This window comes from Buteo buteo, chromosome 4 (genome assembly GCF_964188355.1).
Source record: "Buteo buteo chromosome 4, bButBut1.hap1.1, whole genome shotgun sequence".
Lineage (NCBI taxonomy): Eukaryota > Metazoa > Chordata > Aves > Accipitriformes > Accipitridae > Buteo > Buteo buteo.
The window spans coordinates 13322378-13350034 of NC_134174.1; the positions used below are offsets into that span (position 1 = coordinate 13322378).

The following is a 27657-nucleotide window of genomic DNA, read 5'->3' on the forward strand; positions in this document are numbered from 1 at the left end:
GCTGAAAGGGCTTATCTAAGAAAAGAACCTGTTCATTCTAAGACAAGGGCTCTCAATTCAGATCATCAGGTAACAAATGATCTTTAGAAAGAATTTGTCATGTTTGCTTCAGAATGGTTGACAGTCCTACCTTGCTAAAGGAGAAACCAAGGAATGACACAAAAAAAATCCTTCTAAGCATTAGCTGTTACAAAAAATGCAAATATTTATAACCCCTTTATTATAGTAAAAATAATGCATTGACTTTTACTGAGCAAATCCAGGGGGCACTTGGCCCCAGTTCATAAGCATTAGATAATTTATGGGGAGCTAAAACTACCATTTAGAAATCTCTTTTTGCTTCAGTACCTATGAGGAACAGTTCCTTTGCGGAGGTGTATCTATGCCCTACTTAGTTCTGAGAAATAGTTCATGGAAGGGCCTTGCTCTCTGTTTGACAGACTTTTTGCCCACCCATATGAGGCTCCTTTGAAGAACTAGCTTCCTTTACCATCTTTGTGATTTTTCAAGTTAAAACGGCACTTGTGATGAGGATTAGCTGCAGGGAGAGGGAAAAGTATTCACCTTGATATGTGCTCTTGGGCCTGCTGAATATAGGAAATGCGAGAGCAAGCACGCACAGATATATGCTATATGTAACTATACGTATGTGTGTATACATATGGTATAAAGAAAATATGCTTAATTTGCACATCCAAGTTAGGTCTCTTCAGCAGTTCTTCAGTTCTGTCAAATGGAAACTAGGGTCACTGAGCTTCCTAGGATACAACATTCCAGGTATGGCCCATGGCAGGCAAGCTAGACCTCATGTGGCATTTTTACTGGATGCTTCAAAGATACATGGAGAAGAGCATTTAAAGACCTACCTCCAGTTAAGGTAAACTTTTATGAACCACTTCAACATTGATGCAAATACATAACAAGCATTTAAGCACTTAAGACACATACATACATATACACACACATGCATCACCATAAGGTATGTTACAGCACCAAGCATAAAACTGAGTGCCCAGTCCTGCCCCAGCTGATGATTATCACAGAAGAAAAAGCAAAAAAAGCCTTGTTCACACAATGCCAAAAAAAACCCCCATACTGCTCACAAGAGCAGAGCAGCTTTTCTCAGTCAAGCTGATGATGTTAACAGATCGTGACAGCTTCACACAACAAATGATGGAAGAATAAGAACTAGCCTCATTAGGGCTTGGTATATGATTAGCAAGATGGGCCACAAATGGCAACTCTGCCCCCTTAATAAACCCCTTCTATTCCACAGATGTAACAATTATCTGAAAGTTTGATTCTAGTTAATTAGAGATGCCAAACACAGTTGTTCCAAATCTCCTTTTAATTGCTGCCTCTAATTCAATAGAAAAAGATCAACAATTTCAGTCTTTTGGTTGTGGGTTTGGCTTTTTTCTTTTTTTTTTTTTTTTTAAACATTTACAAACCTTGAAATACATGACAGTGATTTGGAAAGCTGAAGCAGGCATCTCTTTCTGGTGTCCTACAGAAGTCACACAAACTGATTTCCTTAGCACAAGCTGTCTTCGGGACACAGCCCTGTGGAAGTGCTCAACTTTGTCTGCAAGTTCCTAGTCATACAGTGATACTTTGGTAACAGAAATTAATATCCCTTTTGACTTAGTATTTTTTATCAGATTTAACTGACCTAAACTGTGCCAACACCTCTGTACACACAGTCTCATGTTTTTGTGATATCAGAACTTCATTCAAAAGGACTTAGGATACAAAGCACACCGTAGCACACCTAGACCTTTCCAGAGGCTGTTGCAGGAATTATCTCTATTAGCAATCACCCTGTTCTCAAAGGCACTGTCCACAGCTCTGAAACAGAGAGAGTTCTCACTTTTACTTAAATTCACGGGCTGACTGATCTTCGTCAAACAGAACAAAATGAGCAAAGAGCAGATTTGACGAAGTTGGCAGGGAAAAGGGGAAGCTGATGCTGAGATGGCTCATACTGATGTGCAAGAAATGGGTGGAAGGAAATGCAGATCAAAGTACCCAGCGCACTAGGGAACAACCTCATCTCAGCTACCTGCAGCAGCCAATGAAGGGCATGGAGAGGAGAACTTTGCCTTCATGGGCTTTGTTTTAAAATGCAGTTCAATAGCTTGCTGTTCTGAAATGAAACTGAAGTGTTTATCATATATTGATGATATATATGTATTATATACATAATCTATATTGATTATATATATTGTATATGGAGATATATATTCTACGTTTATTTCTCTTCATATCATTTATACAAGCTTGAACACTTCAGCATGCATTGTAGGTGAGTATCTACTGTTGTCTGATTAAGGAAAACACTCCATGGACATGTGTGAAAGATCATGAAACTGAAATTTTCAATCACCTATTCATACTGGTTTTCTTGATTTGTCACCATTTTAGACTAGGATCCAGCTTTCTGTTCTTCTCATACTTGAAAAATACAGCTATATGACATAAACATCCCAACCTTCAACAAACTTTAACCTGAATGCTCTAAGAACATGTGTACATGCCCCCAAACTGCAATGTGAGGCATGGGTGACAATATCAAAAAATAAGCTAGCACAGGACTAAGTTACACAACAATTTAAGAGATGAAAGCAGTGTTTTCTGATTTATATGCATAGTAGTACAGGAACAAAATCTTACAAGTAACCTCATGGAAATTTTCATATTTACCCAGTTTGAAAGTTGAGTGACACAAAGGTATTGATGACAGTGAAATCTATGAGACTCCCAGAAACTCTGAATTCTAACATTAGGCGTTACCTATTTCAACACCACTATATTTTGGGAACAAATAATATTGCTTTTCAGTAATAAAGCTCCTGAATAACTGCATCCTCAGAAGTTCTTTGAAAGCACAGCACTATCATGTAACACATCACACTTTTTTTTTTCTTTAAATTAAGATTGAGGTAAAAATAACTGCACTGAGTTGGAAAAAGAGTGTTTGTACCTTTTTACTGTACCTTTATTGTGTTAAGGTTTGCACAGAGTTTGTCTCCCATATGAGCCTTTTAGACCTGAACAGGCCTGGGTACCAACTTGCCGCTGAAAAGCATCAGGGTTTGTAGACTAAGGCAATTTAAGGAACCACTGCAGTTGGACCACCAGAGTGCTATTCAGTATTAACATTTTCTCCTTGTACTGAAGTTGGATAAAGAGTAGAAAAAAATCTGCAATGCAGTAATGCTATTTCCTTTGGTGTGCCTTTTCTAACAAAACCAACCTCACAAGCAGGCAAATGTAAGAAAAGTCTTTGTACAGCACCGAACAAGAGCGTAAGAGCAAGGAACAGAAGAAATGAGAACCCAAGCTTAGTTTACCGGTATTAGGTTTTATCACAGTGTTCCTTTTGAAGTTTATAAAGAAATCACTGCTAAAAGATGGGGTTTAGTCTAAAAATTTCATTTCCAAGATTAACAAAAGCTCTCAAATGCATCGATTAGACAAGTACCTGAGTGTTACTACATGCCTAGGATACAGCTTTAGCAGTCTTGACTTATGTTACATTAGTCTTACACACACAGGTCTAATTCTCAAGGTTTTCTTCTTGAGATACTTAGGGAATAACTTTCTCAGCTAATTGCCCTATTTTGTCTCAATATAACCAGATAAAACAATGGCCATAAAAAGCATAGTCCTTAAAACACAGGCCTAAGCTCTACCAAACATTGCCCTTTCATTCCGGTGGACTGGAAATTAATTGGTAAGAGAAAACATAGTATCAAAATAGTTATTGAAAAATCAAACTTGATAAAAATAGAAGTTTAAACTGCTGTTTTAATCAACGTTTGTATCAGATTATCATAACTGTACACCAAATATTAAAGGACTAATGCCCTCATCAGTAGGCTCATCTATCAGCATGACCAGAACATAAGATCAATGTCTAGCTGGCACTCAAGTACAGCACGGCTCCAAAGCAGAGGAAATATTAGCATCATAGCACAGAGGAAAACAGTGGCTAGAATATAATACACTAAATCTGCAAAGTCAGTATCCCTGATGATTCTAATAGAAATAGCAACCTAGATATTGTGAAGCTGCTGCTTCTGAACAGAACACAAAATAATTTGCATTTCTATGAAAAATGAAATGAGTGACTGATGGGAATCAAAGTTTCCCAAATCTTCCCATATATGCTGCAAATTCAGTGGGATCTGCACAAAACATCAGTATCGTCTATTATACAGTTTTTAAAGTGCATTTCATCCGTTGGAGAAAGTAATAAAATATCAGCTGAACACAGTGACTCACAATCAAAGAAAACATTCTCAACAGTGTCATTCACAGCAAAGCATAGGTCAGTGAAAATTTGTCCTTTCCATTTCCAACTTGTTTACATTCACAGTAAGGTAACAAGCAGTGGTCTGCCTGAAGACAAGGTTCTCTACACATCTGACCGCTAGAAAAAAAATGAATAAAATTACACTTGAGAAGCCTGCAAAGTTTTTTTTTCATCTCTTTATCAGTATTAGTACAGTTTTCATCCTAGTAGGGTCAGGTGGTAGCCTACTCTCTCACAACAGTTTATTTGCCAAGGAGCATGGAGAAAACACGGATTTATTTCAATCGATTCAGCATCCTTATTCACATGCAGATATTAGAAAACAGTCATTTTGATCAATGAATACCAGTCCTGTGTTTCTTGGAAGACTTACTCAATTTTCCAGACCTGTAATGTTCAGATCTGCTTCACAGCATTCTACTGTTTTATGTTTCCATTTTCTACATCATTTGCAATGCCAACTTATTTACTGTGCACATGTATATCTGCTTAAAAATCAATTTTATTTATCACCAAGGAATTATTTCACAGATGAATACTTAAATCATCACCCTCTGAAATAATACTTTATTTCTAGTACTAGATAGAATTAATATTTCAGTTAAAGAAGTATTGAAATATTCACTATAGTAACAAGGAAGGGAAAATCTGCATGCCAGCAGTACCTGTAATGAAAATGCTGTTTCAAGAGTCAATTTGCAGGCATTTGGAGGGCTGGGGGATGACACAACACTGAGTAACACTTGTATGTAACACATGAAGTCAGTTGCCAGTGAAATGCAAAAGATCCAGTAATTAAAAAAAAAAAGCAGCTACCATCTTGAAAGCTATTGGGTAGCAGCAGTAACAATGCAATTCTTTGCTACCCACAAATATGGAACCAGTATCTAGGAGAACATGTCTAAATTTCTGCACATCATGTCATTAACTGGAACACCACTGCAAACACACAGATGTCAATACCATTGCAGTACAGGCAATAGGCCTTAAGCAGATTTTGCAGAAATCTGCGGAAGGGCCAAGAGAGACAACTAAAACTCAACTGGAGATTTCAGCCAAAATAACAGAAAGATTTCTATATAACTAAAATCCGGGGAAGGGGGACAAGCAATAAGCAAAGACTAGTTTCAGTACATCAGAAGGCGGGAACCATTTATTGCTGAAGCAAAGTCTGAATATGAATTTGTATGCGGTAGGAATAAAGGTTATAGCATAGGACCACATGAAACCAAAGCAAGACCTTTGTCAGACTAATGAACAATTTGGGAGCTGAAATTCTCAGAAAAGGTACTCCCCTCTTAAAGAGCAACCGCATCAAAATGAATACACCACAGTAGAGGACAAAAACTTTTTTTTTTTAAAAAAAGAAGCAAAGAAAGAAGTACACACTAATATAGCCAGTCAACCCAGACTGTCTACACCTTTGAATACAAAGGGAGTTCTGATAGCCACTGGTAATCCCGGTATTGTTTATATTCTGTCTGCAAGGAATTCTGTCTAAAAATGAGAATCTAGTCTGCCTCAAAAAATCAAAAATAAAGGATGTATAAAAAGTGGAAAAACTGCCACTTTTTTTAATCTTGTAAAATTCTGAAAGTGATTAAAAAAACAGAAAAAAATAGGTTGAAGATGTAGGCAGTTCAAAGGAAAAATTTCAGAACCAAGACATAACCTGAGCAGAAGTTTGAGGCCATGATCAGCTAAGACCACTGAGCAGGTCTTCAAAAGGAAACAAAGCTTTACTCTTCAGTGTAAAGTCTGTTTGCTAAACCATTTTCAAACATTTATTTTTTCAGTCTGGACAGGGCCTATGATGCAGGAAGTTGCTTGCTGTCAAGGGTTTACTTTAGTAAAATCTGGTAGATTTAAGAAAAAAAAACCCCAAACAAACTGGAACCAGAATGAATGATCAGCATATGGCTCACCAGCATACAAACAAGGTTTGTTGCTTTTTTTTAATTAAACTAAACAGTTGGGTTGTTTTATGGTTTGGGTTTTTTTGTTGTTGTTGTTGTTGTTGTTGTTGGGGGTGGGGGGTGTGTGTTTGTTTTAAAAGAGCAGTATCTGGCAAGGATGGTATTGATAAAGCTGGAGCCTTCTGCTAACCCAGGTGGAAAGCTGCACGATTGGTGCAAACTACAACCGGCAGCTCTTCTCTTTTACTGTTCTCCAATAGCTGGCACAGAGAACAGGAATGGAAGGCTACATAATTGTGTACAGATGTTCATAAAGCCAAAGAATTACGGGTGGAAGTTTCCAGATAATCCAGAAAACACAACAGGAGCCAAGACCACATTTCTACTATCAGGAAAGCTCAAACTCTTACATGAGCCAATTAATTTCTCAAATCAGAATCTGATAGATTAATAACTTACCATGTCACACATGAATCATTTGCTCATGGCATGAGGGGAAAGCAAGATCCCTGAGGCTGCAAAACTGGTAGTAATCTCTTAGCCAGCATTAAAGAAAACAGCAGTAAGACTTAAGGATATATTAGCCACATCCAAGAGATTCATGTTTCTATTGCTTCTCTAATACGTAATTATGGCTATGTAGGAGTAATATTCAATAATTCAAATATTGATTTAATAATTCTTTGACAGACCTATTTTAGACTTAAGGAAATCAGGGCACTCATCTGTTAAATGGCTGATTTTAGTGCCAGAGTAAGTACGTAGTAACATTTTTAATTTTAACAACCTATAAGCAAAAAACATTTGCAACAAAAGGGCCTCAGGTAGTTGAATTAGACATCACCTGGAAATCACATTGTTCTGTTGCTACAAATGAAGCCAAAGTGATCACTAAGTGCAAAGGTTATAAAGTAGGTACATAAGGATGTACAAATTTCAGAAAGTTATAGGAAAAAAAAAAGGAAAAAAAAAGATACAGAGGGCTTTGGAAATAACAGGCCCAGGATCTTACGTTTTAAATACTTAGTTGGAGGACAGGCTGTAGGGCAGTTTACTGCTATTTGTAGCTACCTGAAAAAGAAATATCATTCAGATGTGTTTGAACTATACAGTAATATGTTACACAAAGAATTAAGTAGGTTCAGTGACAGTTTTTGCCATTACCACATCAGATGCTAGCTAGCCTTGAAATCCTCTTCCCTCAGAACATGGCTTAAGAGAATTCAAGCATTCCATAGGTGGGGAGAGAGGCGAACAGTTAACTTGGACACCACTGTTATTTTCTTAATTAAATAACTCTTGCTTCCAAACTGGGACTCATGAGGAATCTTCCTACTAGACACACTGGCAAGCATCTTTATTGCCTGGCGCTATCGGCATAGGGAGCAATTCAAATCCAAATGCGTCTCTGTCAACTACAGGTCACTACTAAAGTTGAGGCCTTTATAGGTGGATAAGTTACCATTTAAATATTCTTTGTTTTAATTTTAGTCAGATTAACTGACTTAATTTGGGGGGGTGGGGGGTGGTTGTTTGGTTTTTTTTAACATGAAATAGAACTGCCTTAACTGTGGCTTGAGCAGAGGAAGAGGCAAAGGTAGAAGGGAGTTTGCTCCCTTGCACCAGCTCATCTAGAGAGACGCACACAGTTACTGATTGCGCTCCTGGAGCCCAAGGGGTGTCCGACCGTCCTCCACAACAGGGGCGGGTTTGCCTCTCTGTTCCGTATTAACATCTGACAGCAGGAGTCTGCGGAGTGCCTTTAATGAGCAACTGTAAGGAATCCTGTGAAGGGAGGACTGATTTTACATTCTGACTAATCTCCATTTACAAAGAATGCCTCAGCTCTACCTCAGTTTGCTACAGCTGCTCACCCCACAATGGCGTAAGGGTATCCTATGCATTAGTGCAGGTAGAAACATAACCATTTAGAGAGGCAGTTTAACTGAATTATTTTTTGCAGACCCAAAAATAAAACCAATCTGTTATTATGAACCTTTATTAAGCGGCTCACATTTCAGTATAAATCACACTAAAAAGATTTTTTTAAAAAAGATATTTACACTACAGTGCTGACACATTTAAAATGAAAAAATTGGTATAAATAAGCTCTATGGAAAAGCCTGGAATTGTCAAAAAGAATTCTGGCTCATCTTACAAAAAATATATATGTTAAATGTCAGCTCTACTCTAAAACCTACAACTCAAAATTATTTAAAGACTTCTTTATGTTAAACCTGCAGTGTTTACAGTGCATCTGGCCCTAAGTGCTTTGATACTTCACAGTTATGGACAGGCACTGAGGAATGTTACAAAGCTACATAACTATCTTCTGTAACAGATGCGAAGGCAAGTCACAAACTTGCCTCACAGAATTTATGAATCTTTACATTATTACATCATTAAGTTTAAAAAGGAATTTAAAACCATATATACAAATTTAGCACAAAAAATCATCCTCTGTTTGTCCATGCAGTTTTGGATATGATGAACTATGTTGTCTGGTATCATCTGGATGTATGTGACCTCCAGGGCATAACTTGCCTTGTAAGTCCTTGTTGCCAGGTTCAAATTTAGAATCCATCTCCAACTTAAATGCCGTCAATTCAACGTGATCCAACCTAGTCTGAACATTCTGGCCCCCGACGTCATTAGGTGCCACTGTCTTTTCAGCAAGATCAACATTCATGGGTTCTTCTTTTATTCGGTGAGATGCAATAGGTTCATGTTTTATCGACATAAATTCCTGCTGCAGATACTTCATCTGCAGAGCATCTGAAAATTTGGTGTCTTCGGAGGTATTTTTGCTCATTGTACAAATTCTGCTGTCAGTCTGAAGTCCAATAACCGAAGACTTGGGGTCTGCAGAGGTACCTGCTTCAACAGTACTTGTATTTTGAGAAAGTTCTTCCTCTGAATGATACAGCTTGAGCCGGATGTGCCAAGCCAAACTGCACACAGCTGAAACTGTTTTGAACTGGTGCACAACATTCCTTGGGATAAAATAAATGTCATTATCAAATAACTGAATTCTGGCATATCGAATGCCTTCCCTTCGCAGTTGATTAAGTTTTGCATCATCAACCCACTGGACACACTGGAGGAAAAAAGGGGAGTGGGGAAAAAAAAGGAAAAAAAGGGTGAAAACTCTGATTTAGGCCTAAAAGGACACCTGATCAACAGTTCATAGCATGCTTACCTGTGAGAGTGGAGGCTCATGCAAATCTAATTGCATTCGCTGAACTACCTCTAAGAAGTCTTCAGCATGAAAACAAATTACATCTTTGGTTATACGAGGCTGCTCAGACCTACAGAAGAGTAAGAATTGCACACTCAGAGGCTGAAACTAACATGCTACAGAGAATAATAAAGAAAATCTGCAAGCAAGGATAAAGCAAATGATAAAAAAAGCAATTGTAGCATAACATACATTTTGAAGAAAAAAGGTTAACTAAACCAGCTAATTCTCAAACATAACCTCATTAAACTGGTTAAATAAATTAACCACAATTTCTTTACAAGTGGCAGTAAAAGCAGCCATGAAAGGTCAACAAAACTCACTATTTTTAATTTTTATCTTTGACTTCTGCCTGCTTTGATGCTGGAAGACAGATGCCCCAGATACGTTGGGCTCTGTCAACACTCTAACATGATACGCCCATCAGGTACCTCAAAGCATGCAGCAGTCTGACTAGTATTATGGCAAACATTGCTTAGTATCTTAGCCTCAAACACCTTGTCCAGAGTTAGTAGTAAAGCTGAATCTACATTAAGCTGCCACAATGCTAGTAAGCAGCAAATACTGGCATCCTCCATGAAACGTCCCTTAAAAATACATTCCTGTTTGCACTCACTAGAGAGCTACAGAAGAGCAAAATCTGAACTCGGGTTTGTTTCCATATTCACACTGTTAGGAGAATTTACCTCTTGTCCCACATCTCCCCCAAAGAAACGCACACCATTTATGTAATTCCTATAGAGACATTATCTACAATTAGCTAACAAAAGGCAGTTAAAGCCACAATCCTTACCACTTTCCGATCTAAAAGCCAAACTCGGTTCTTCAATGGAAACATACAGAACTAAGCTGCACGTGTTTGTTTTTGAGGGATGTTTAGTTTTCGAAAACTTGTTTAAAAACGCGGTGATACAAAGATTTCATTTCTGTAAGATAAAGCTGACGCAGGAGCGGTTTTGCAAGGAAAATTTATCAGCCACAAGGAGCCTGGCTGATGACTTTCTTCCTTCATCCTCTGCAGAGCCCTCCCAGGGCTGACAGGAGAGCGGCAGCAGGGCGCAGGCTGCCGGCACAGGCGCTGCCCGAAGGAACCAGGAGCGACCGCCCGTCCCCCTGCCGCCCGCGGGGCGGCCTCAGCCTCCGCCCCCGGCCCGCTCCTGCCCCGCCGCCCCTCGGCCGCAGCGGGGCCGCGCCGCACGCTCCGCTCTGCCGGGGCCCGGGCAGGGGCTGATGCAGCAAAACCGCCCGACACCGCTCACAGCGGAATGGATGGTCAAGCGCTCCTTTCAAAAAAGGCAAGATGAGCATCTCTCGCGCGATTTCCAGTTCTGTCCTCTATCCCCAAAAACTGCTTTTTGCCTTTCAACATATATATATATATATATAGGGGGTTATTAATGTTCTAAGCAGCAGGCAATCATGTACAGTTCATTGGGCTTTTTAAACTGACAAGACATGTTTATTTTATTTAGGTCATGACCTCAAGAGAGCAAAAAATAACCGGTCTAAGGCTATTTTCGGGGGGGGGGGAATCCCAGATCAGCTACTGAAAGCACGCTAGGGCAAATTTTCAGACAACATATTTTACTTTCAATTTTACAAAGATTAAAATGTCTCTCTATATTTTGGTCTATGCACTCCTGAAGAGGATTTAAGCACTGAAAGAAAAAAGCTTACAGAAACATCTCTAATCAGTGGCATAAAGAAAAAAATACTAGCTACATTAATCTACTTTTTATAATGCAGATATGTTGTTGGGGTTTTTTTTAAATATGTATCTGCACCTGGAGTTAACAATATTTGTAAATGAAGTTAAGAATTAAAATAAATACAAAGAATATTTGCATACTAAAAGAACTTCAATGTTTTCACAGCAGTGTCTACTCTGCTTTACCCATTATACAGGACACAGTTAACGATTCTTTTAAATCATTCCTTTCTTCAGCCCCTATATATATGTACAACAGTATGCCTTACCAACTCTGTGCTGCACCTCTATCACAAAACATGACATTCCTTTTGCAAACACAGAGAAAAATTATTGCCAGATAATTTTTAATTGTGCATTTGCAGATTTGATATTTAGCACAACTTTGAGATTATATTTTGTAAAACCTGAAGTTTAGAGGGTGACGTCGTCCCCCATGCAAAACAGTAGCGAAGTAGTTCAGTCAGATGTCCAAAAAAGACAGTAAATCCAAACAGAACTGCAAGATGACTTCAGAAAAATCCATTTAAGTCCCTACTAGAGCACTGCTAGAACTATTTTTGGCAGTAATTTTTTTTTCCTTAACCTCATTCTTTGAAAGGGCTGGACTCTTTTTGCTGTAACTTTTCAAAACAGATTCAAGACTACAGGTTTTACCATGAATATTTCTGACCTAATGTATAATGTAACAAATTCCTATGATCCTATAGAGAAGCACTAACAACTTCACGCTCTGGAACACAAACTTGAAAAGCTGCTTGCTGAAGCACAGGATAGAGGGGCTTAATTTTGCCAACAATGCCATGAAGTGCCTTTTGCTGATCCTGTAAAAACCCACCCAAATTTCCCACGTACAAATCTTCAAAGTTTCCATAATTTAAAATTTCACTGGCATTTCATAAATTCTAAAGCGTGCTTGGTACACCTACAAAAATGGCATTAAGTAATCGGCATGATCACAACCCCAGCATTTATCAGACTTCAATGCAGTGCAGTCTTTAAAATGTTTGCTAGCAAAAGCCAGAGCTCTTCTACAATTTGCAAATATTCACAGAAACAAAAAAAGATCATAATCCAGTAATTTTACAAAACATCTCAAATCAAGAGCCTGTCCTATCTGGGAAAGCAAAAATTATTGTTTTGTTCTTCCAAATAGTATGTTTTGTTTCCAGTTCTGTGCTCTATCCCCCAAAACTGCTTTTTGCCTTTCAACAGTTCTGTTCCTGTCTTTTCTGAAAGACACTAGTTATCCTACTTAACATTAGCATTCATGCTTATCAACTACTAAATAAATCCCACTTTGAAGTCTACAGCAACTTCTTGATAACAACGCTATTTTTGCACACCCAATTCATTTTTATATTAACTAAACACAAACTAACAACTCGGTTCAGCAAGTCTACGAATTGCTTTGTTTTCTCCTCACAGAACACATGAATTTTACATATGGTATATCATCATTAAAACATGTGCATTTTTACTGCCATAAGTCCCCTGATCACCCCTGGAATATCTTTCAGTTTTGTTCAACTACTCAAACAGACATAAAAAAACCACCAAACAAAAAAAACAAACAAAAAAACCCACCAGATTTTTCCAACTTCCATGCATGTTGTTTCCCTTAAAATAAATCTACCCACAGCTTACAAATTACAGTGAAGCTAGTATCTGAAATTATTTTAATGTCTTACATTAATTAATGATGCTTCATTATCCGAAGCCCTGATTAGTTCTCTTCATGTAAGTACAGTGATGTGGCTTTTCAAAATTATGCAAAAAAAAGTGGAAAGGGAAAGGAGAAATTATCACTGAGGTCAAATCAAGCTTGAAATACATAATTTTTATTGTGTTGATTGTGTTACATATTTTCTTCCTCTACATATATCAGTCCCCAATTTTTTATTCCGCATTAAAAGATAAATTTTCAGTCCTTACACTGACGTAAAGTGCTGATAGTTACTTCCCTCCCCCCCCCCCCCAAACTTTCAAAAAGTACTTGAATTACTTTTGAGTTTGTTGGACAGTTTTGCTTAGTTTTGCCTATTTTCAGATCACTTTTTATTCTATGCAATTTTTATTTTTACTGATTCATTTTTTTTTTCCTAGTTTAAAAGGAGTTTTAATGGAAGTTGCATAGACACCCTTTTCCACAAGTTCCAACGTATCAGAGAAGATAATGGTTTAGATCTAAAAAGCCAGAAAATTTGTTTTTAGAATGTAAATGAACATGTAATGATTTCCAAGGGAAGAGAATCTTGTTATGAAGGTATAGGATGAGAATGGGAAGTTCCCACAGACACTTAAATTACTATAAATATAAATTTTTATTAATTTCCACAGGCACAGAAGTTTGGGGAGTGGGGTTTTATTTGGTTTGTTTGGTTGTGGGTTTTTTTCCTTTCTTTGATAAAGCTTTGAGTCTCTCTCTCACTCGTATATGTGCGAAGTGTAATTTAAGATAATTAGATCTACACAGTATCTCAGCTCTTGCCCTGCTACCACTGTTCAGTCTTAATTCACTCCAGCTTCCCACAATCAGAGCAAGCAGGAAGTTTAAGGCTTCAGCTATCATCAACCTGCAGAGGAACTGAACTGCAAAACCTCAGAACCCATAATACAAACACATTAACATCTGAACAATCCAGTTCTTCCCCAACAGCAAGTATTCAATTCTCTGTCTCAATGAACTCATGCACTCTAACACAAATTTGCATCATTTCATCCAAAGGGATTTCACTCTTCTAATTTCTAGACAGATACAAAGAGGAGAAGGTGTTCTTAGGGTTTATGTATTCAAAGGTAACCTCCAAAACTAAGGTCATTCTTTCAAACCAGGATCAGAAGATCCTGAAAAATGCTTCTTAGATCTGGGCCAGGAAGCCCATGATGACAGGCTTTTTATCTGGCTAAAATATAAACAGCTGTAAGTGAGATACATTCATTTCCTGAATCTCATATGGAAATTCCAGAGACAGACACCAAAGAATATCACACAGCCTCTGACAGGGTTCTTTCTGGGTGATCTACCATAAATAAATCAGGTTTATAGCAGCCATGACTTTGAAGCAGAAGCATAAAAATTCTGCTCATCTCCAGACAACACAAAGAATTGCCAGAAAGTCTTGATGTGCACCCCTGACGCAGAAACTCACATCAGTCCATATGCACTATGTAAAGCAAAACAAAGTGTGAGGTGGTTTTACATCTAACATTAACTCAGTTACAGCAACTCAATTATAGATTAAAGTGTCATTGCAAGGCACCTTTCTCATTTCAACCACATGGCACAACTGTATGCAATGTAGCAGAGGGCAGACAAACACATCTAGTGCACATAGATGGGGGTGGGTGGCGGAAGGCCAGTATCTACTAAGTCTTCATTAAATCTCTAATACTAGATTAACCTATTCTGTGTTCCTTCTACCAATTATAAATGGAAATTCAGGCAAATAATTTTTCAAACAGCTAGGTAAGGCAATTGACACATACCACTCTCCACAGTGCACAGCCTTCAATACTCCCACAGCAGCTGTAGTCTGTCGTTCAAAACCTTGTCCTATGTGATCTGCATGGGCTCGTGTTCGGTCTTCAAATAGCATTTCACGGGGTTCACTGGTTCGAGGTAGGTACTGCAAGTTTTTTATTTCATTGGTAGTTCTGTATAAGGAAAAACAGTATTAGTGATACAGAAGTTTCTCTTAATTACCTAACTTCCACCATAGCCAATAGGATTGTTTTTCTCCCTTCAGTAAGACCATGTAGTCAAGTGAGAAAAAACAGTAACATTCAGGCAAATTAAAAGTGTAATGGGCTATGCAAAAAATCAGAATACCTATGCAATAAAAAAAAAAAGTTTAAAAAAAACAAAACACAACAGCACAGCATCAGGGCCCTGAGTGCACTAAAAGGCCCTAATGAGTGAGCAGCCTCACCTGCAGTCTCCACCCACGAACCCAGACAAAGAGCCCAGGAGCTGTATTTAAGCTCAGGCCTGGGCCTTCAGTCCTGGCCTGAGCCATGCTGCAGGAGCACTGGTCTTCACCTCAGCCAGAGGTGTGCTGGGCCACAGACTTGCTTCCCAGCTTGGCCTCAGGAGGGCTTTGTCATGATGGACCTGCCTGGCAAGTCACTGGACCTGATCCTCACTGGCAGACTGACTTGCTGGCTTGACCTCAGACCTGCTCCATCACCACACACTTCCCTGACACACTGGAGTCTGGGCTGAATCCGGTCCCCAAACACCAGGTCTGCCCTACCTACCTTCCTCAGGCACTGTGAGACTGAGCCCCACCACGGTCAGCCCCTGACAGGGAATTGCCGGCCTTTGCTGCTTCCTGACTATTAGATATACATTTCAATTGTCCCTGAAGTCATTCTTCATCATTCATGTTTCTACCAAACCACTGGGAAATGTGTATGTGTGTTTAGTTCCATGTTGTAGAACTGGGAACGAGAAGCAGCAAAAGATTATTTCTTGGGGGTTTAATGAAAGTGAAGGGAACGCTGCAGAGCAGGAACAGAGCCACAAGACCATTTTCTTGGCCAACTGGAGCCAACATCATGTGTTACATTTTTCCAAGAGCTCTTCATAATCATAACATATACAAGGTTGGAAGGGACATCTGGAGACTGTGTAGTCCAGCTTCCCTCACTCAACTAGAGCAGGTTGCTCAGGACCACATCCAGTCAAGTTTTGAGCAACTCCAAAAGCTCTCTGGGCAACCTGTCCTAGTGTTCAACCATCTGTACAGTGATTATTTTTTTTCTCCTTGTTTTAAATGGAAGTTATTGTAATTCAGTTTGTGCCCATTACCTCTGAGCACTGCTGAAGAAAGTCCTTCTTACAACCTCCCATCAGATGCTTAAACACATTGGTACAATCCCACTGAGCCTTCTTTTCTCAAGTGTAAATCCCAGTTTTCCCATGCCTGCCTTTTATGTTACCAGATCTGCTCCAGTATGCCCAGGTCTGTCTTGGACTGCCAAGCCCAGAACTGGACACAATACTCCAGATGTGTCTCACCAGTGGTGAGCAGAGGGAAAGAATCACTCCCCTCAACCTCCTGGCAGTACTTTTCCTAATCCTGTCCAGGGGGCTGCTGGCCTGCTTTGCCACAAAGGCACACTGATGGCTTATGCGCAGCCTGTCATCCAGCGGGACCCTCAAGTCCTTCTCTGTTGGGCTTCTGTCCAGGCAGTTGGTCCTCAGCCTGTGCTGGTGCAGGGGGTTATTCCTCCCAGGCTGTGGGGCTTTGCACATCCCTGCGTTAACTTCGTGTGTCCACCGAGTCGGGCCGTTTCTACAGCCTCTCGAGGTCCCTCTCACTGGCAGCGCAACCCTGTGGTGCATCAACCACTTCTTCCAGTTTTCTATCGCTTGCAAACTTGCTGAGGGCGTGCTCTGTCCCATGATGCTGGCCATTAATGAAGATGTTGAACAGTACTGGCGCAAGGTATCAATGACCGGGTTACTCCAGTAGTCACTGTTTTCCAGCTGGACTTTGTGCTGCTGATCACAATCCTTTAAGCATGGCAGTTAAGCCAGTTCTTGATCCACCATGCTATCCATCAGTCTAGTTTGTCCTTCATTAATTTGTCTATTAGGATGTTATGGGAGACAGGTGTCCAGCGTGGGAAGCCTTGCTAAATTCAAGATAAACACCACCCCTGGCACTCCTCTCATTCTGTGAGCCAGTCATTTTGTTGTAGAATGCTATCAGGTAGATAAAGCATGATTTCCCCTTTATAAATTAATACTAGCTACTCCCAATGATCATCTTGTCCCTCATGTTTGAAATGGTGTCCTTCCCAGGATGAAGGTGAGTCTGACCAGCCTGCCGTTCCCCAGGTCCTGCTTCTTACCCTTCTAAAGGACTGGAGTGACATTTGCATTCCTCTAGTCCTCAGGTACCTTTGCCAATTGCCATGACTTTTCAAAGACAACCAAGAGTGGCCTTGCAATGATACTGGCCAGCTCCCACAGCACTTGTGAGTACAACCCATCAGGTCCCATGTGCTTGCATCTGTCTAATCTCTATGTCTAATATGTTCCTTAACCTGATTCTCTTCCACTGAAGGAAAGTAGTCCTTGCTCCAGACATTCCTACTGTCTCTGGGACCCAGCATTCCTGAAGGTAAATCTCACCAGTAAAGTCAAGGGCAAAGAAAGCATTGAATATCTTGGCCCTTTCTGTGTCCTTTGCCTCCAGGCCCTTTGCTCCATTCAGTAGACACCTTACATTTTCCCTAGTCTTTCTTTTGCTGTCTATATTCCTGTGGAAGTCCTTGCTGCCCTTCACATCCCTTGCCAAATTCAACTCCAGGTGATCTTTGGCTTTAACTGCATCCCCTTCATGGTTGGGCAGTGTCTCTATACTCCTTCTGAGGCACCTGACTCTGCTTCCACCTCTTGTGTGCTCTCTTTTTATGTTTGAATTTTAAACAAGAGAACCCCAAAGACATAATTTCTCAAGACAAACAATATTCAAGTTCTGCAGAGGACATCCTTACTCTTAAGCTGGTTCTTATACTCAGTATTACCTGATGTTACCTTTCAGACACAGAGATGTTACCTTTCAGACACAAGAAAAGCCCTTATCCCTGAGGTCTTTAAACATCCACTCACATTTAAGAACAGGGGTATTAATTCCAGTCTCATGGCATACCTCAGTATTTGTATGCCTGTTCACATTTCCCTGCAGTTTTCACCTTAAATTCCTACTAAAGCTCCAAAAAGGACCAGCAGCTTACTTGGCCAGACAGTAAAAGTTTAAAAAAAAAATCCACATCCTTACAAAAGAAAGCAACTTAAAAGTATATTTTGAGATAAAGATTTACAGAAATTTATATAAGATACAGTATCAACCACTAAAAGGTTTCAGATAAAATTAATTTGTAGAGAAAGAATACTAACCAGACATTTATCAAGCAAAATAATTCAACATACCTCTTCCTTTTGAAAGGTGACTTTGGCATGTCAGCCACAGGGATCATCTGTTCTCCTGGACGTACCCACATAATGGGACCATCATCACTGTCTTTACGACTCTCTAATTTTAAACTAGAAAGTGTTCCCCATGGCAGTGTACACTAATGGGAAATACAAGCCACAATTTTGAAGTGAGTTACTTGAAAAACTTTTTAAAAACAGCCTTTATCTGTCACGATGAAAATACTTATTAGACCACTCAATTATCTAAGTATCACATACTCTCACTTCATTATAACAATACTAGACAGTATATTTTCCCCCTTGTCCCAACCCACTCCCTTCTGTCCTTACTTTTAAGAAGGGTGATTCTTCCAACATATCAAGGAATTCAGGGAAGTAATCCCCCACTTCCTCATCAACTGCTCCAACCAGGCTGATCTGTCTCATTGGGCCAGCTCTATACGTACCATGAGAGTATGTTCTTTTTACCTACAAGTAGAATATGACAGCAAAAGTTATACCGAGTCCACTACTGCTCAAAGTCTACATTCAATAAACACCTTTAATCTCTATGCTTGTGTTTTCTGATTGATATTAGTCCTACAGTCTTCAGTATACTTAAGATTATTAAGTCAATTAGTATAAACTCATCACCAAAAGACAGAGGTTCTTATTAAAGATACATGACAACTGGTATTTTATTTATTTTAAAGTCTGAAGGTAAGATTGAGTAACTATTTATTGCCTTTCAAGAAAATAACATTCCGAAGTAGTAACTGAAAAGCTATTAATGTATGTTCTACTCAGTAACTAGTAAATAAGAATTCTTACCCAGACTACTCCAATCTAGCTGAATTTTTACCTTTTTCCTGTAACAGTTAGGCAGAACCCTGACTTGCAACTAGTTAAACTCAAACATTTCCTCTGCTGATCATCCTCTCCAGTATGGCCTCTGTGTGAGCACATTAACTGGAGCTAATTATCACAGGGAAGACAAGGCTTATAAAGAGTTAGTACAGGAAGAGAGAGGATGACAGTTACTCCTTCATTTTTGCTGTGCTGTGCTAACACATCTTGTACTCCCTTAAAACTTTAAGGGCTGTAACAGTCACGTCTCATGAAAAATCTTTTATTTTGAAATTGAACAGAATCACATATTGTTATAAGGGTTTGTGGTTTTTTTTCAATAATCTGATGTCATGTTACATCAACAAAATACTTGGGCATGAGATTGATGAGGATCACTTCCCCCTTAAGCTTCCGATCTCCTATTTAACAAGCTGAAAGACACAGTAGTATTACTGGATGAAATATGACCAGATTAGAACAGATGGAAGAGCAGATGGATTACTGCACAAACCAAGTAAGGCTCTTGCACTGCATCTCTAGACATTCTGCATCCAAAGCAAGAAAAGAAAAAAGGTGCAAGGAAAACAGTTAATGAAGTACTGCTTAGCTATGGTCCTCACCCAAACAGACCATTAAAATTCCTAGCAATTACGGCAGTGCAGAGGAGAATTAGCAGTTGCTCCTGAAAACAGGACTAAATCATACAACATGGAAAAATACTGTGCCCTTCTGAGAAGCCAGATTGATGTAACCAGACGCATTTCAGAAATGCAGAACCAAATACTCTTCTTAAGATCATCTCAGTCATCATACACACCCAGGAAATGGAAGACTGACTAGAAGTAGGATTAAAAAAAAAAAGTCTGAGCTAATGTAATGGGAAGCCATCACAGCCATACTGAAAAGAGCAGTACTGCTAGAACAGAGTATTCTCCTATTCTCCAAATCCTTATTCATACATTCCTGTAGCTTTTTTTGTACCAACAGCTGGTGATTTTGTGATAAAACATCAGAAAACATGCATTTCTGCTGAATCAGCATCAGCTCAGTCCTCAGCTTTACCTGCACTGGCACAAAGCACCAGGAGCTCACACAACTAAAGCACTGGGACAAGGAAGGGAGACTCATAATTATCGGCTTACTGGATAGACCAATTCCAAAGTACCCTAAAAAACAGTTTCTGAAGCTACAGTTAGTTGTAAATCTGTTACTCACATTGTTCACTGATAAACCTAACATGCAAAAGGATGTTTCTTCCACTGGTGTGAGGCTTAAAATGCCACCATTCCAAGCCAGGACATCAAGCTGCTGTTTTAATCTACACCTCCGATTAAAGCAAATCATTTTTTGCCTTTTTCCTTGCTTCCTTCTGCTATCACTACCATTCTCCCTAGTAACAAGTGATAGGACAAGAGGAAGTGGCCTCAAGTTGTGCCAGGGGAGGTTTAGATTGGATATTAGGAAAAATTTCTTTACCAAAACGGTTGTCAAGCACTGGAACAGGCTGTTCAGGGAAGTGGTTGAGTCACCATCCCTGGAGGTTTTTAGAGACATGCAGATGTGGTGCTTAGGGACATGGTTTAGTGGTGGACTTGGCAGTGCTAGGTTAATGGTTGGAATGGATGATCTTAAAGGTCTTTTCCAACCTAAATGATTCTATGCTTCACATAGTCTATGATAAACTAGTTGTAGAGTTTTCAGTTGGAGTAGTTCCACAACTGCCCCAAAAACTACTAACTGAAGTGAAGAGAGGCTGTGAAGCTTTCAGATGATCAGTTCACCTGTCTGGCTTTGGTACCACTAGGTGTTGGCAGTGAAGCATAACATCAGCAAAGTGTTTAAGTGCAACATAATCCTTGCTTAAAATAGATCAATTAAGAAATTTCTTATATATTCCTCAAAAGACCATATCACTGAATGTTAAAACTGAAAGATCAGCTCAACTTCTTTAAGCATTATTTGTCCATCCCAATTCACTCCTAGCTTTCCTGATCAATTACGTTTCCCTCATTCACCAGGTAGAACAGATTCCTTTTCAAGATCCAGCTCAGGAGAGGTGAAATACCAAAAATAATGCTAAGATAACGTCAAAGTCACAAATGATGAGCGGTTTCTTCTGGGACCATATTCAGAGTCATGTCATTGCAAATACAGAATGAAATGTTTGAGCATTTAAGAACTCTCTGGTGGGTTAACCCCAGGCAGCAGCTAAGTACCTTACAGCCCCTTGCTCACTCATACCACCACCCCCCCTGTAACAGTGAGAGACATGGGAGAGCACAGGAAAAGCAAGGAAACGCATGGGTCCAGATAAAGACAATTTAGTAAGTGAAAAGAAGAAAGTGAAGAAAAGAGGAAAAACACCAAGTGGTGTTTTACCACCACTCACTACCTCCCACAAGCAGATTGATGACCAGCTAGTCTCCAAGCAATAGCTACCTCCCAGACCAACACTCACTCCTGGCCCCCTCAGTTTTTTATTGCTGAGCATGATGTTATATGACATGGAATATCCCTGCAGTCAATTTGCATCAGCTGTCCCAGCCATGTCCCCTCCCAACTTCTTGCCCACCCCAGCCTACTCACCAGGGGTTCCAGAATGAAACAGGAAAAAAAAAAAAGTTGTGACACTACACAAGTGCTGCTCGGCAACAGCCAAAACACCACTGTGTTATCAACAGCTCTAGTCACAAATCCAAAACACAGCCCCATAATAGGCTGCTATGAAGAAAATTAATTCTGACCCATCCAGACTCAGTATAAACAGAAAATAAATTTGTGCTGGTGATAGAAGGGGAAGATCTACTCTTTTTCCCTTCTTTCTTGCTAGCATTAGGTCTTCCAAAGGCAGACAGGGAGCCAGCTTAGGGAACTGATCTGATTTTAATCCACAAGTTACCTGAAGAATTAATTTATTTATTTTAGGAAATTATATAAATAAGAATGAAATAAAGACATAGGCCATAAAGACTAATGCCTGGCCAGAAAGAACAAGAGGGAAACTGGAAGAGCAGGCAGCTGTTGACAGTGAAAAAAGTGACTCCTATTTCATCTCTTTCATGGGCTGGGTTAAAGCACCCTGAACTCTAGTCTCAGGTCAGGTGTTGGTATTTAAATGGCACTACCTTAGATTAGGCTAAAGAATTAGAAAAACAAATATGAAAAGGTGAGATCATTCTTGGAGGGAGGAACAAGCTAGCAAACAAAATAAATTTTCACTCACTCCAAAATTAGACTGGTACTAAATAATAGTGAGACAACACCAAAAACCTTTCATTGATGTTTGACCAATCACAAAAGTAAAAATTAATCCTCTTAAAGACAACAACAAAAGAAATATAATCTATAGCATTTTAGATAACAGCAACACTTTCCTTTTACTGTCAGTATCCTTTGGCTGGTTTGTTCATACGAAGAGGAGAAGATTCCTCTATATATTTCTAAAAATCACAAAAACAATGCTGATGTACTAAAACCAGTACTTCTTCATCAAACTCTATATATTAAATTATACACTGACCAGAAATCAAATATTATGCACCTTTTATATTCCTGAACGTAGTTTTACAGGTTACAGTGTTACTATGTTTTTAGAATGTTACAAATTTGCTCAAATAAATAGCTGGAACAATCTAAATCCAGAATAAAAGAAGAAATCAGTTATACACACTTTTTCTAGCAGGTGGTCAACATGATTAGAATCAATATGCATACACAAAATATCACCAATGAAATACAGTATAATACAGTAGACAGGTAAAACAGAGACATATAGCTGAATAAATACGACATAGCCTAACTTCCTCCTTCTTCTGTAGCTTAAATTTGAAGTATGTCACCTAAAAACGCAAAAGGAGACTGTGTCATTCTCTTGCATCAAGTTAATGGAAAACTATGACAGTAAAAGCAACTGAATTCAGAATTAGTAAAATTTGAGAATTATCTGCTTCTGTGACTAGTATGGCATCAACTGGCTTAGTGTAACTCCACTTGCTCAGTTTTAAGTAAGGAATTCTAGAAAGCAAATATTTTGGCATAAACACCTTGGTGTCTAAAAGAATCTGAAGACTAAATCTGAATATATATATAAAAAATACTGACAACAATATATTTGAGCATTATCATCACACAAATAGGAAACATTTTAGACACTATATGTTATAGATGTGTCTTTTTCAAACAGAAAATGGAAACAAACTGGAAGGAACAGTCCAGAGAAACCAAGCATTTCAAGAGATTAATTTAAAAAGTGTAAACTGGGGCAAGTCACAACTGAATTCCTATTTTTAATATAGTAAAGGGTTTTTTTATCAGTTGAAGTTCTAACATTTTCCTGCAAGAATTTTAAAGGTTTAAATTTCTTTCAGCTTTTCAGCTTTAAAACCAGGAAGTCTGGAAAAGCAGTCCTCATAGAACAACAAAAAAAATCCAAACTCGCTGAACCCAAAATAATTTCAAGAAACCCACAAAGAAAGCCCCACCAAAGACCAACAAAAACATTAAATCACCATAAAAATATGCTGGGAGATCAGAGGGAACAGTGGGTTTCCATTTCACTACACAAGTGCACAAGCAATGCACTTACACATTTTTATCTTAGAACTGAAAACATCCAGCTTCACATTCACTGTAATTCCTCTAAATGTGTTGTCTCAAATGCTATAGTCATGAAGGGGCAATGTATCATTCATTCTTATTTGGTACATTTTGAAAAAGTGCAGAAAAGGTTTTCTGTTCCTTGCCAACTCTTTTCAAATCCTTCAATGCTTACGTATATTTTCAGTTCCAAATGGGAACCAATACTGAGGCATCAAAATTTCAATGAACAAATATTCATCAAAATTGCTCTGAGTTTAAAAATACTTGCAAATCTACTTGGCTACTCTTTACTTTTAAACCACATGTAGTACCTTTTTTTTTTTTTTCATGTCAGGATTCTGGTATCAGAGTAAGATGCCTTGACAATTCTAGCATTACTCAAATGTGATCCATTATCTTTAAAGCTTTAATTTCAACAAATATACCATTTCCCAGTTGGAAGTTTCTGGAAATACAATCCCAAGATTTCTAGTGCAGTATAGCTCCTCCAGTGTCCTTTTACTACTGTAGTTTATCACTTTACACATTTCACCTTGCAGCTGAAATCCTGAAATAATACGATGGATGGACGGACGTGTTTAAAAGCAAAATGACCTATTATTGTGAATTCCAGCAACACTAAAACAGTGAAGCAATCAAAAAAGAATTAAAAAAACATCATTTAAGAATAGCATCAATTAGATACCGTCATGGAAAATGATCTTGTGAAAGCAAAGTAGCTATTACACTCTTGTAACTCAGGAAGATCTATGACAAGGTTCAGTCTCAGATCCTGTCCAAGCTGCCACTACAAACCTCTAGGGTTTTGTTTAGGTTTGTTTTTTGTTAATACAGATTATGTGACCAAAAAGAGCAGCGTACAACTGTCATTTCATATTTATTGGCTGAAACTGTCAAGAAGCAATCTGGAAAGGCAACTATTTTCTAAGTGGAAAGCAAATGAGCACGTGTTGCAGATTTCTAATGTCATTCCACATGAACTGATTCTTTGTTCGGTGGTATTCAATAAGTAAACACTTCTTTGCTTGGAAGACAATAGGCTACCATCATGCATCAAAAAAGTCTCTTACACAAGTCTTATGGATTATTAGATAAAAAAGGAACAAGGCAATATATATGCTTTAACAGAGCTAAAATTCAAATTTTCATCATCCAGAAGGTGGGAGGGGTGGGAAGGAGGCTGTACTTTAGGGAACTTGGATAACAGCATGCAGTTGCTAAAAACAATCAAAACTTTTTAATAACTAACCAAACATTCAAAAAGCTTAGAAGGAGCGAGTTCTATTGAACACAAAATTCTACTGAAAGCTACTGAAACACAACTGAGGAGACACATAGTTCCAATATAAAGAACTCTTTCCAGAACACAGGAAAATAACACAGTATATGGAAATAGACACTGTATAAATCTTTAATGATAAGAAAAAGAAACACTAACCCATTATTTCAGGTTTTCTTTAAAGAAAAATATTTTCAACAATTCCCCTCAAATACTAGAAGAACAAATATTTTCCAGCAGGATTTCACAAATTAGAAAAGGAGTAGACAGCAAAAACGTCCTGCAAAAGAAACTTTTAAGAGCTAAACAAGGAGGACAGCAAAGAGAAGATAATATTAAAAGGGGCTAAAAGAGAACTGGAATGAAAAGCTCTGTGTCCAGAATTTTAAGAAACGAGGACAACCATTCGTTTGAAAAGTCACAACACAAACATGAACTATCATTACTGTTGCATTTCTTCCTCCAAAATACTTACGTTATTCTTTAGACTACCTGAATATCCAGTGTCCATCACAGTTAACATAGACAACATGGAATAAGCTACTTCAGACTGGGAAAAACAAACAACAAAAATTATTTCTCTGAAGATGCAAACTGCCTCCTGTTATGGAATGGGGTTGATTGTGTAGTCCCACACTCACCCTTGAGCTACCGCTGGTATAGTAAACTAATATAGTTTGCTAACTAAGCAATAAAACCAATCGCTCAGGAGTAGGTTAAGTTTTCTGGTGGATTCATGAAACAAACTGGCTCACCAGTTTGAGAAGCACCACAGCTTGGCACAAGAACATGCAGCTGGGAGGAATGAAGCAAGGAGGACACACTCTTTTAGCAGCAACAGGTACTAGATAGGGTCTGACAATTTGTCTAACTGCACTCTGAGCAGCGTAAAATACAACTGACTTTTCCTGAACTAAATAGGCTTAATGATGAGTATCCTCACATAACTTACTGCCTTCCTACTGTAGGGTAAAAAGAAACAAAGCTTTAATAAATCAGTAAGAACTCAAAAACACAAAACAGATTCTTCAAAGCTGGAAGAAGATAAACTCTTAAGATAAGGATCTTCTAAGAAATAGGTGTCAAGAGAAGCAAAACAGAGAAGACTTAGAGACCATTTAGCCTAGTGTCAATTTCCAGAAAAAAAGAGTTAGCTGGATACTCCTGTCTTAACCACCTAGAAAATAAGATGGTAAAAGCTAATAAATACAGACATATCAAAAAAACCCAATTAAGTCAAACTAACCTTTCTTTCTATGACAGCATACACTTCTTCAAAGGACCAGAACATACCTTGACATTTGATATTTGCATTATGCTCTTAAAACTGCTACAGAAACATGGTCTAGTAACAGCAAACATTGGGCACTTAATTTGTCTGTGTTCACATAACTACCAATATAAAAGGACCAATTTTGTGGCATGCAGCAAGGATCTTTCCTCTGAACACAATGTATGCTTATGAAAGCTGCACGTAACACAAAGCTGCAAGCCTACTACAGGAAAGGATCAAAACTAGCAAGATCTTTGATAAACTGGAAAAGAGATCTGAATACACAGGATATAATTCAATTTGAATAAAAGCAAAGAACTACACTCCCATACATATAATTAACTGCATAAAAATGAAAACGGGAGTGACTCACTTAGCAGGAGCTGCTACTACAGCAGATCACAAACTGCTCTGAAAAAGGCAGGAATAGATAAAGAGCAATAATTTGCAAGACACTTAAGGCAATCTTCTCATACTCCTTGACAGCAATACACAAGGCAGACATTGTCCATTTTCAGTACTGTATTTTAAGAGAAATAAGGATGACTGAAGAGAACGTAAGGGGAGAGCAACAAGACCAATAAGGATATAACATGTAATGGTGGACTGAAATAACTCAAATTACTTAATCGTGGGGGGGGGGGAAGAGCTGTTAAGCAATCTTGAAATACAGAAAACACTGAAAGAAAAGCAGAAAAACTGTTTGCCTTGTCCACTAAAGATCAGAATAAAAGCACTGGCAGGAGGATTAAGTTAAGAGGACGATCAAGAAAAAAAGATTTTTCAACAATTTGAGAAGCGTGGAATCACCTAGAGATCTCCAGCAAACACATCAGACAAGCATTTGCCAGATATGTCTTAAAAACAGTCAATATTGTCTTGAAGCACAGGAATTGTTGAGTATTGCTCAGCATTTTTTTTCACCTGTACGAAGAAGCTGCCACTGGGACAAGACTGAAGCACAGTAAAAAACAATCTGCTAAGCATTGTTATGGTTAAACACCTAGTGTACACTTCGGGGTTTCAGCAAGGCAGTAAAAATTTACACTTGCCCAGCACGAAGACACAGTAATGGGTTCAAAACATTAAGGGTATTTGCCTCAACAGCACTAAATAGTTTAACTGATGTAAGCTTCAAATAGGTGGCAAAAGTTTATTACTTACATTCTTTGAAATCCTGGTAAAAGCCTGACAAGTAAGATTCATAGCTATCAGGTAACTGATGCAGCTGTTGCCATCTACACAATGGAGCCCAGGGATGTACCTGAAGCAGACAGTTTTCCACCACCAGAAAGAGTGACTTACTGGCTACAAGGATAGCCACACTAATTCCATTTTGCCCCATCATAGAAACAGTCTGGCTAAGCCTTACAGACAGTTCACAGAAATAGAGCTGTTCCACTAACCTAAAAAATTTGAAGAATTAAGGTGTACTTAAACCAAGCTAGGTGGTGAAAAACTCCCTAATTCCTCTCCCCCCAAAATTTAAAAGCTAATTCTGCTGAGACAGAACCAGTTCCAACAACAAACTCCTCTTTCCTGTGCC

At 38.6% G+C, this 27657-nt stretch overlaps 1 protein-coding gene across 3 annotated transcripts in view; it reads right to left on the reverse strand.

Moving 5' to 3' along the window:
* Nucleotides 1-1606: 1606 nt before the first annotated feature.
* RSBN1L (round spermatid basic protein 1 like) overlaps nucleotides 1607-27657 on the reverse strand; it is a 58009-nt gene continuing 31958 nt past the window's right edge. The window contains exons 3-7 of one of the 3 annotated variants that reach the window (XM_075024762.1): nucleotides 18463-18600; nucleotides 18127-18269; nucleotides 14670-14837; nucleotides 9434-9542; nucleotides 1607-9331 (exon numbers count right to left, since the gene is read on the reverse strand). In XM_075024762.1, coding sequence (XP_074880863.1) covers nucleotides 8675-9331; nucleotides 9434-9542; nucleotides 14670-14837; nucleotides 18127-18269; nucleotides 18463-18600 — 1215 coding nt within the window. In that variant the 3' untranslated portion in view covers nucleotides 1607-8674. The remainder of the gene's footprint in view (nucleotides 9332-9433; nucleotides 9543-14669; nucleotides 14838-18126; nucleotides 18270-18462; nucleotides 18601-27657) is intronic. The other 2 variants (XM_075024763.1, XM_075024761.1) reach the window with 2 other exon arrangements.